The sequence below is a fragment of the Carica papaya genome, chromosome 6, assembly GCF_054855325.1.
Source record: "Carica papaya isolate Zhongbai chromosome 6, ASM5485532v1, whole genome shotgun sequence".
Lineage (NCBI taxonomy): Eukaryota > Viridiplantae > Streptophyta > Magnoliopsida > Brassicales > Caricaceae > Carica > Carica papaya.
The window spans coordinates 6,004,836-6,016,011 of record NC_142314.1 but is presented as its reverse complement, the minus strand read 5'-3'; the positions used below and the strand labels follow the sequence as shown (position 1 = coordinate 6,016,011).

General features: G+C 31.3%; 2 protein-coding genes and 1 long non-coding RNA gene across 3 annotated transcripts; 2 read left to right on the top strand and 1 right to left on the bottom strand.

The window, feature by feature from the left end:
- Nucleotides 1-830: 830 nt before the first annotated feature.
- On the top strand, nt 831-2,350 carry LOC110822397 (peroxidase N1-like). The gene is made up of 3 exons (XM_022052513.2): nt 831-1,328; nt 1,464-1,626; nt 1,729-2,350. The coding sequence occupies exons 1-3, from the start codon at nt 930-932 to the stop codon at nt 2,148-2,150; spliced, it is 984 nt and encodes a 327-aa protein (XP_021908205.1). The 5' UTR covers nt 831-929; the 3' UTR covers nt 2,151-2,350.
- A 2,826-nt stretch (nt 2,351-5,176) lies between these two features.
- On the bottom strand, nt 5,177-8,501 carry LOC110822413 (uncharacterized). Its single transcript, XR_002541255.2, has 2 exons — nt 7,765-8,501; nt 5,177-5,548 (listed from the first exon to the last, which is right to left on the bottom strand). It is a non-coding gene; the product is annotated as an uncharacterized LOC110822413 (long non-coding RNA).
- A 107-nt stretch (nt 8,502-8,608) lies between these two features.
- On the top strand, nt 8,609-10,091 carry LOC110822406 (peroxidase N1-like). The gene is made up of 3 exons (XM_022052524.2): nt 8,609-9,108; nt 9,223-9,385; nt 9,495-10,091. Exons 1-3 carry the CDS (start codon nt 8,713-8,715, stop codon nt 9,911-9,913), a joined length of 978 nt encoding a protein of 325 aa, XP_021908216.2. The 5' UTR covers nt 8,609-8,712; the 3' UTR covers nt 9,914-10,091.
- Nucleotides 10,092-11,176: the final 1,085 nt, after the last annotated feature.

Genomic DNA, 11,176 nt, shown 5'->3' with positions numbered 1-11,176 from the left:
TTTGACTTTTAACTCTACGTTGACCTCACAAGCCCACAGATGCACAAGCCTCTTAACCAAATCTCATTTTTGCCAAAAGCCCATATATCCATACACCCCTACAAATTAATTGTCAGTATGTTATAAATTGCTCCAAATATCAATTTAATTATATTTATTTAAATATAAAAAATAAATAAAAAGTAAAAAATTAAGTTTATATTTATGAATTAACTAAAATAACATATTTGGTCTGAGTTTAAAGATTTTTTGAAACATTATATTTTGCATAAATTATTTGTATTTTTATGAGTAAATATGGAACTCGACTATTTCATCTATATAATTAAAATATTTTAGGAAAATTAAAGTAAACTTTATTGAACCAAAAGGTAGCTGGTAAAAGTTCTCCGGCAATATATAATGGAAACCACACTTGTCTCAAACTACGATAGCTTCAATTGCTTGTTCAATATTTTTTTTTTATCAATTTTTAATAGACCGAAATACAAATTATGCATGTATTTAAATCCTAAAATATACAAATTTAGAAATTCATAGCCGCCAATTTTACTATCATTGTGGTATTCTACTAAAGATTCTTGTAATGGGCATGTCAAACCCACCTCTCTGAGTAAGTAATATAATATGTTAAAACATCCAGATTGAAGTGCACTACCCCCTCTTGGGGTTATATTATAACGCGTAAAATATATTTGAATTCTTCCCTCTCCCTTATCACTGTTTTTTGTGGCCGTGTTTTTTGACTTTTTTGCCCACTCCATTTCCGTTGACATCACAATCCTATAAATACATCCGCATGTTTCCCATCTCAAAAAATATCACACAAAACCTTCACTACATTTCGCTCTCCGGTTTTTGCAAAACCCATAAACCCGTTTTCATTCTACAACTCAAAGAGAACAAAACGCAGAGAAATTTAGCAAATAATGGAGCAAACTGGTGTTTGTTTCTCGATGTTATTGTTTGTTTTGGTTGCCATGGCTGCCACTTCGGTGCAAGGCCAAGGCACACGTGTTGGGTTTTACTCTAGGACTTGCCCTCGAGTGGAGTCGATTGTGAGATCAACTGTGGAGTCTCATTTTCGCTCTGATCCCACTGTCGCTCCTGGCTTACTAAGGATGCACTTTCATGATTGTTTTGTCAACGGATGTGATGCGTCAATTCTTATTGATGGGTCCAACACTGAGAAAACTGCAGTTCCTAACCTTCAATTAAAAGGATTTGATGTTATTGATGATGTTAAGTCCAAACTTGAAGCAGAATGTCCTGGAATTGTTTCATGTGCTGATATTCTTGCCCTTGCTGCTCGGGACTCTGTGGTTCTGGTAATAATTTACGAGAGTTTTCATCTAATATTTTTATTTTTATTTCATTATGTAGTTATATTGCTAAAATATGTATTCGTAAGTAATCAAGCACATTAAAGTTCTTTTCGATTAACGTCACTTAAATATATGCAGACTAGAGGACTAACTTGGACAGTACCTACTGGACGAAGAGACGGAACAGTTTCTTTAGCATCCGATACTGCTAACTTGCCTGGATTTACTGACTCTGTTGATGTGCAAAAACAAAAATTTACTGACAAAGGTCTCAACACCCAAGACCTTGTCGTCCTTGTCGGTGAGTATTATTCTGAATAATTTATTTCTAATTTTTATGTTCTTCAATTATTGATTATATAACTTGAGATAACTATTTCTTACTATATTGTTTTGTAAACAGGTGGACACACAATTGGTACAGCAGGTTGTGCTGTAATTGTAAACAGATTATTCAACTTTAATGGAACTGTTGGTGCATCAGATCCCTCAATAAGTCCTTCATTTCTTCCTACACTAAAAGCTCTCTGTCCTCAAAATGGTAATCCAGGAAAACGTGTTGCACTTGACACTGGTAGTGTAAGTAGATTTGATACATCATTCTTTACAAACTTAAGAGATGGCAAGGGAGTTATTCAATCCGATCAAGTACTTTGGACTGATGCCTCCACTAGAACTATTGCCCAACGCTTTTTGGGTATTCGAGGTATTCTTGGATTAACGTTCAACGTTGAATTTGGTCGATCAATGATAAAAATGAGTAATATTAGAGTAAAAACAGGTACTCAAGGTGAAATTCGTCGAGTATGCACTGCTATTAATTAATAGTTGAACATTTATTGGAAGAAAGTATTTCATGTCATATATTTACATTTATCGTTTGTTCTTTATAGCGTAAGCTATATTCAATCAAATAAAAGTATTGTAACAAAGTAGCTTATGGAGGATGTAAGCATAGAAAGAGACATGTATTGGATAAGGTTCACATGTCTTCTTTTATATTTATATATATATTTTTTAATTTATTTTTCCTCTTCTTTTCAACTGAATTGTATAATTTTCTAGCTTTTTTGTTATATAATTGTTTGTCTTTAATATTAATCTTTATATTGATGGTTATATATATATATATATTGACGATTTCATAAATTAATTAAATGAAACTTTCTGGCAACGGTTGGCCCTTCTCCCTACTTTTTCTAGCGGACTGACTGCTAGTTTCCACTTGTTAATTTATGTGTTAATTAAATAATCTAAGGAATATATGATTTTTTTTTTTTTAACTCTAATTAAATATTATATAGCAGAATCTAGTATTTGTACCTTAATATAATATAATATAATATAATAAATAATGCAACTGCTAAGTTTATTGGAATTTTTAATTTAATATATGTTTTAAGGAAAATTATATCAATTATTTAATAAAAAATTTAATTGTAATTAAACAAAGATCTTGGGACATGGCTGAGAAGTTTCGTATATTTTACATAAAATATTTATATTATTAATATAATTATCGTACTTTGTTACGTACTGATATTCAACCTTGGGCACTACTTGAGTGAAGTGCTTAATTACATGTGTTGATTAATTAATTAATTAATTAATTACGTGATGGCATGATGTTTAAGTTTAGGTCAAATAAATATTTGTCAACGCTTGATATCTAAGTTTCAATTGTCAACTATTATTCTATCACCCTCGTGTATTAACATATCATAATACTTCTTCCTTAATCACGAATCTTGTGATATTATAGAATATAATTCTTTATAAAAATAATATAAATTTTAATTTATATGAATAAAAATTATATAGAAATGAAAAAAAAAAATCTAAAGTAAATATAAATTTAAGACAATTGTCGTCTTAATTTTTGAAGCACAGGGTGGTTAACGAGATATGGAGACAAAAAGAGCGACAGCTTAAATATGTATATATACATACGATACATAATTATATATATGGCGCAAACTAAGGGCTGCTGGCTGCTCAATTAACTGCGGTATAGGAATATTCAGCAGAAGCTATCGGGTAAGATTAGTCTGCTTAGATTCGTTATGTGATGGATTAATGGATAATTATATATTATTATTGCATGGGAATTTTAAATTTCACGTCAAAGAAAAAAAAATAAAAGAGAAACTATCTTTGTCAACGGTTTGAACATTTCACTACAACCAGATAACACAAAGATCCAAGACACCAATCAGAATGGATTAATAGACATAAAATTGAAAAGGAATTCGTCAATACAAACAGCTTAACCCTATATATGTATATATACACACACACACACACAAACATACACACATATATATACATATATATATATATGTTCGCTGTACGTATTGCTATCTACTAGCTGAATTTGACTAATTACCAAGACGCCTTCAGTCTACAGTTTGTTTTTCCTTTTTTTTTTTGAAGTCTTTCTCAGACAGCTATTTCGTCTGTTTTTCATTTATGAATAAAAAGTCCATAACATATATATATATATATATATATATGGCAGCCATAATAAATGTTTTAAAAGAAATAAAAACGTTAAGTTTTTTTAGGTTTAATTTTTTTTAAAAAAAAATTAATCTTGGTCTACTAATTTGTATTTCTAAGTTTACTTGGCATTGAATTTTATGCATTCAAAACAAATATAATATATATACACATATACGTTAATGATGACATATCATGGAATACATGCACGTTTAGTGAAAGCAAGGTGATGGTAAGTTGATTATGTCCAAATATGTATTTCTGAGATCTAATTTTGACTAGAAACAAGATTCAAATTACAAACGTATATACATAATAAGCTTCTTAATAATAATAATAAAAAAAGATTCAAGACATATATATAAGTTCTTTTATATATTCGAGCCGTACATATATATATATATACACACACACACACATATATATATATATATGCAGATTAAAGAAAATTTTAGAATGACTACAATATAGAGACCATTTCTTCGTCATAATTAGTCGCCAAACTCGAAAACCACGATATTAATTCAAGGGTTTGAATTGTGGATTACTCACGTTATTACAGCTTTAACATTTTTTATAAAACTCTCTCTCAAAAATTTTTGTCGATAAAACTTATAATTAGTCAGAACATATATATATATATATATTCGTTAAGATTCATATAATATCTTTCTATTATTAAAATTACTACGTCAATTATGTAATATAATATTTTTTTTTATAATTGTCCAAACATTCTTTGTAATACAGATAATTATTTTTTATAATTCTTATTAAGAAAATGTTTAGTAGTTAAATTATTTTTTTCTTGACCAATATCCCTATCTAACACAAATCATTATTTTGTACTTTGTTATGTAGTGTGTCACATCATATGTATATATATATGTAAACATTGCATTCAAACACTGTTAATTAATAATAAATGAAGACAGTTGAATGTAGATTAGACATTGAATTGACCCAAATAAAATACATACAAATAACTAAATATAAATATTAAAAGTTAGAAGTGATTATATTACCATTTAATAACATTTGGGTTGCCAACAACAAGCAAGCCATGTTGGCACATTAATGAGGTTAGCAATTGGCAGATGCTCTTCCTTTGACAATTGACAATTGAAGGGTATTATCATAATCTCAAACTTAATATTGCAATTGTAATAAATTACATTATCTAAACTTAATTCTTCTCATTCTAAGTTGATTAATTCTCGACCCAAGTACCCGAATTTATATATATACGTATATATAATTATATTGAAACTATATAGTCTTAATATGTATGAAAGGAATATAATATGATCCAATCATCATAATCATGAAAGGACAAGGACCAAGCAAGGAGATAAAACAAGCAGTCCAAGAGAAATTATTGGTTGACGGAGACAGACAACCATTATAATATTAACGCGGAAAATCACATCAAAGAAAGTTGAAGTAAGCTTTTCCATGTACGGTGGAGGACTCAGAAAAAGTCTTAACAGGACAAACTCTAACAACTCTTGAATTAACTTCTAGCTTTTTTGAAACTGTGATTCTCCTTTATCACCGCTCTTGGGCCATCTTCATTTGCTTTTGCCTCCAGGTTGACTTCACAGCCTATATATACACACACATATATATATTTATATATGTATATCCTTACCAGAAATATCACATGTCCGAGACAAGTGTGTTGTATGTTGAATCAGTCACAATCTTTGATGTAAGATAAAACTCTGAAAAAAGATCTATTTAGAAAATAGAAAAGCTGCTACTAATTTTATTTGAAACGAGATTATACGTTAAAAATTATATTGATCTAGTTTAAGAAAAAATTGTATTCTAAAGATGATACCAAATGAAAATAAGTGGATGACAGACTAAAAGAAATTTGCTGATTATTTTCAAACAAACAACAAAATTAATGCCATGCAAGAATCTAAAATGGGAGGGAGAAGAAATTATGATCCAAAAAAGAAAAATAATACTACATAAGCCTGTGATAAAATAACTTACTTCCTTATCTCTTTTCAAGAGATTAAGAATTCGAGTGCTTTAAAGTATTTTCTTTGTATAAAGAAGATAACAAATAATAATAATAATATTACGTAATGCTAATTAATTTAAAGTCTTTCATCGAAAAAAAAAAGAATAAACTAATTTAAATTCACAAGATGATTGACTCTTTATTTTCAGATTTTCGTACCAACTGCTTTAACATGCCAACGATTTAGAAGAAGTCCTTCAAGAGTGTCAAGAATCATTTCCAAGCACATTTTATAGAAAGAATTTGGAAAGAAAATTCATCCCTTTAACCAAAACCTGGACAGCCAAGGAATTCTTTACAGCCTAGATAACACTAAACTACCATAGCATATTTTTCAGGCATGCCACAAATTCCCCATGTATGATTAAGCCCTAAAATGCAATTCATTTCATTTCCCCACTGTTACGTAAAGGGGATTGCCAACACTTTTTAGATTTTCATTACTCCTGCCTTCTGGCCAGATTTCACACAAGCAATATAGTCTTTATTATTTTTATATACAACATCAAAAGAAAAGAAAGGGAACAATCAAATTTAGCGTTTGGAAATGCCAAAAAATTTTTGACAGCACCAAAACAACCATACATGCAACATTCATTTAAATTTTGGCAAGTTAACCAATCAACCAGGATAGTCTTAATTCCTCATTATACAAGGAATGTTATTTATAGATTCATGATCCAAAAGATTTGATGGACATCAAGACACAAAGCATAATGAAACACGTGTCCAAGGAGACAAGCATAATGCAAACACAACTCAAGACATACATGGGCCACATGGACCAAACATCATTATGCCAAGTGGGCTACTCACTAGATTATGGGCCAAGACACTCAAGCAAACCTTTCAAGTTTATGTTCAAAAATAGATCAATGAAGAAAGAATCCTTGGGTCGAATTTGGAGAGCCATGAAAGAAATGGTCTTTTCACATGGAGAAGTAGCCTATTAATCTTCTACAAGTCAACCAGCCGAATTTTTAAACTAAAATTCATGAATAATAAAGCTCAATATCTTCATTAAGTAGTCATGTATAGTGTGTAATATGGGAATTGGTTTTTAGTTATGAGATTTTATGCCACATAGCAATATATAGGAGTCATTAAGCTATGTGGGAGTTTGTTTATATGTACGATCCACAGGAATTTATTACCCATTTTTTCTATTATGATTGGGAGTTGGTTCATGAATCCTACCTGGATTAATTATTCACTTGTCTATTGTGATTGAGTTTTAGCATTAAATTAGATCTTACCCTTAGGATTAGATTAGATTAAGGAGTAATATTATTTCTTAATCCTCTAAGGATTGAGATCAGTTCGCATACAAGACTTTCTTAAATGCACCTTTCTTTCTTATGCTATGAAAATAAAACAATTTTGGCTAGATGTTACTCTTTGGAATTTGTATAATTCTTCAATGTTCATCAAGAATTGGTTTCAACTTACTAAAATTTTCTTGTGGCATTTTAATCAATTTTTTTTTTCTTCCATCTCAATCACCTTAGTTCCAATTACAAGCTAATTGTAGATTAAGTAGAAATGATTTGTTTAATTTAAATTTTAATGCTAATTGTGTATGTATGAGTTCAGATTGCATGTTAATCTTAGGTACTGCATCAGCATCGCTACTTGGCAAAAATGTCAAAATAGAGAATATACTAATTTGATTCAGTTTTCAGATACAAGGAGAAGTTTCAGGCAACACCATACACTCATATCATCAAACCCATTGCAGATACACTCAAAATTAAGCATTTCCACCAAAATTACTGCAAACGATCAGATTAGGATTGAATTGAGATACTGATATCGATACTCAAATCATCACTCACTCATGGTATATACAATCAGCGAATCAATTTTTTCAGGATTAAAAGCTGAGAATAGTGTTATAGATTTTACCTAAGAGCCCAGAGAATGATCCTCCTTTCTCTCCGTATTAGCTTGCCCTACCTCGGCTCCTTTTACAGCCGAGTCTTCCCATCAAATTTCTTCAGGTTGATGGCTCTCCTCATCCGCCGCTGCTCATTTATTCCGTCACGCCATCTCCTGGCGTTTCTTCTTCATCAATCGACGACCTGCTCTGATTCCTGGTCACATCATTTCTCTTCTTCTTTCAGCCTTAAATTGTCCATCAATCATCATCATCGTCATTCTACCAACCCTCACCGGCTTATATCATCATCGGACACGTTTCCACTTGCTATCTTCCTCTGTTTTTTGTTGTTCATTTTTTTTTAACCCAATCCATCTCTGTCGACGCAAGGAAGAAGGAAACCGAAGGTCCCAAAACGAAGTCGTTTCTGGCCTCAAGAGCTGGGCTTGGGCCTTTTGTCGGGCCGGGTTTTTCTAGGCTTTGAAAAACTCTTCTCAGTCGAGTGCTTTGCTGCAACTGGGAAGAAACCAAATCTACTTGGCTCCACATCGTTAAGCCTTTGAAAATTCTTCCACGCACGTTAATGGAGGTTGGGTATCCACCTTCAAGCTGGGCGCCAAGGAGAGATACAAAGATGAGTCGAGAAAACGTGTGATTCAAACAGGTTCGTTTGATCAGAGCCGTCTGATGTAACTCGACCCTACCACCACAAGTGTACTGATCACTTGGGACTACATACTGGCTAAAGCTGAAAGCATTAATGGAGATTCCAACTCGTTTTAGCCACTTGTACTCGTTAATGGCCGGCTTTGCTTACTCTCATCTTTCTCCTTTTTGACTTCCCAAGCTCTATAAAATACGTTCTTGTTTAACTTGCCACTCAAAAACCAGTATCATATATTCAACCATTTTTACACTTCCCCACTGCTTACCTTCATTTTTTCAAAAACCCTACAACTCTTTTTGTTTTGACAATGGAGGGTCGTTCTGGTTTGTTAATTTTACTCTTTGTTTTGGCTGCCATGGCAGCAACTTCTGTCTATGGCCAAGGAACGAGAGTTGGTTACTACTATAAGACTTGTCCTCAAGCAGAGTCCATTGTGAGGTCAACTGTGCAATCTCATTTTCGCTCAGATCCTACAATTGCTCCTGGCTTGTTGAGGATTCATTTTCATGATTGTTTTGTTCGTGGATGTGATGCTTCAGTTCTTCTCGAAGGACCTAACTCCGAGAGAACAGCTCCTCCAAATCGATTATTGCATGGATTTCACGTTATCGACGATGCTAAAAATCAACTTGAAGCGGCATGTCCTGGAATTGTTTCATGTGCTGATATTCTAACTCTTGCTGCCCGTGATTCCGTTGTCTTGGTAACTTGCTAACTAATTATAATTATATTATATTTATCCTTATGTCAATTTATAGTTACATATAATTTATAAGATTTTTATTTTATTAAACTAATATAACATTTGTGTACACAGACCAATGGACCAAACTGGGCAGTGCCTACAGGACGTAGAGATGGAACAGTTTCATTGGCATCTGAAGCTCTGAATTTGCCTGGATTTACTGATTCTGTTGATGTGCAAAAGCAAAAGTTTGCTGATAAGGGTCTCAATACCCAAGATCTTGTTGTTCTTGTTGGTGAGCATCAATTAAAATTCTCTACTATAAAATAGTTAATTATAAGTAATATTTTTAAATGGCGATGATTGTATAAATTTATTAATTATATGTATTTTTTGAATAACAGGTGGTCACACTATTGGTACTACATCATGTCAATTGTTTAGAGATAGATTATTCAATTTCAACGGAACTGGAACACACGATTCTACTATTAATCGTATGTTTTTGCCTCAACTGCAAATTCTTTGTCCAGAAAATGGTGATGGATCAATGCGTGTTGCATTAGACACTGGTAGTGTAAATAGATTTGACACATCTTTCTTTGCAAATTTGAGAGATGGCAAAGGAGTTCTTCAATCTGATCAAGCGCTTTGGAGCGATGCTTCAACAAGAATTTTGGTTCAACATTTTTTGGGTGTTAGAGGCATGTTCGGATCAGCCTTCAATATTGAATTTGGACGATCGATGATTAAAATGAGTAACATCGAAGTAAAAACTGACACTTCAGGTGAAATTCGCAGAATTTGTAGCACGATTAACTGATATTATATATATATATACTTTATTGTTAAAGTTGCAAAGTTCTAAAAGGATATACTACATAGTTTGTTTATTATTTGTATAATGTAAGTTGTATTTAAGTATTCAGATTAAGCACTATATAATAAAATTATAATAAGAGACATATTGTGACAATAAGCATAATAATCTCTTTTGCTCCTTTTTTTTTTAACGCATTTTCAATTTATAATTTGTAGAACTACGTGGCTTTCTAGATCGGGTGATAATTGTAGTGTAGGTCCTAACTTGTAATTAATTTTTATTTTTATTTTTTATTAGTAAAACGGTTTGGTGAATTTTCAATACGTTATGACTATTTTAACTAAAAAATTTAATAATCTTCATCAATATACTAGTAAGATAAATTTTCGTTATACTACAACAAATATTATAAATCAAACACTACTTATAATATACCCACAAAATTATAAACTTTATATTCTCAATAAAATTTGAATTTATATCCTTAAAAAGGCAATTGTTATACATTCTCTTTATTTATATGATAAAATTTTAAGATTTAAATGTTGTCATTTATTATTTGTTGAAATTATTAAGCAAATTCTTCTGATTTCTTTTAGTTTTTAGGAAAAATATATAAATAATGCATAGAAATCATCGGTTCATTACTAGTTGGAAAGCTAAGTACAAGAAACAAAGCCCAAAGAATTTCCCCTCTATCTCCAGATCACCAGCTTTTTTATATATATATTTTCTGTGATAAAGGAATGACTCACAGCCAACTTTCAAACCAAGGCCTTAATTAATAATCTATTAATATCATTACATACCAAACTAAACTAATTTTGTATTAAGTTAACCACATAATATTATATATAGAAGTTATGGATGACACATTTATATAAACAATTATCCCTATCTAAACAGTTTTGTGGTATGACCACAAAAAAATTATCTTTAACTTTGCTTGATTTAAGCTACGCACTACAACAAATAGAAACAAAAGCTCTGTTCAACCTAAGAAACAGGATACCAATTGGGCAAATGAAGCAATCCACATATCCACAAATCTTCCCCAACAAATCATATATAAACATATATATGATACGTATACTTTACCGCCAGACAAACACAGCATTCATAGTTTGACCTCTAACACCTTAATCTTTTCAATAAACCCTTTATACAATACCAAATTCAGACAAGCTCAATCACAATATAACGAATACCTGCTCTTATCAGACAAACTCAACGCATGACAAACAAGCAATCACAACATAATGA

Bases quoted from the DNA above. Each gene is read 5' to 3' on its own strand.
- LOC110822397 (XM_022052513.2), top strand. From the start codon at position 930: ATGGAGCAAACTGGTGTTTGTTTCTCGATGTTATTGTTTGTTTTGGTT. The intron at 1,329-1,463 runs GTAATAATTTAC...AAATATATGCAG, and splicing joins CTCGGGACTCTGTGGTTCTG to ACTAGAGGACTAACTTGGAC. The intron at 1,627-1,728 runs GTGAGTATTATT...TTTTGTAAACAG, and splicing joins AGACCTTGTCGTCCTTGTCG to GTGGACACACAATTGGTACA.
- LOC110822406 (XM_022052524.2), top strand. From the start codon at position 8,713: ATGGAGGGTCGTTCTGGTTTGTTAATTTTACTCTTTGTTTTGGCTGCC. The intron at 9,109-9,222 runs GTAACTTGCTAA...TTGTGTACACAG, and splicing joins CCCGTGATTCCGTTGTCTTG to ACCAATGGACCAAACTGGGC. The intron at 9,386-9,494 runs GTGAGCATCAAT...TTTGAATAACAG, and splicing joins AGATCTTGTTGTTCTTGTTG to GTGGTCACACTATTGGTACT.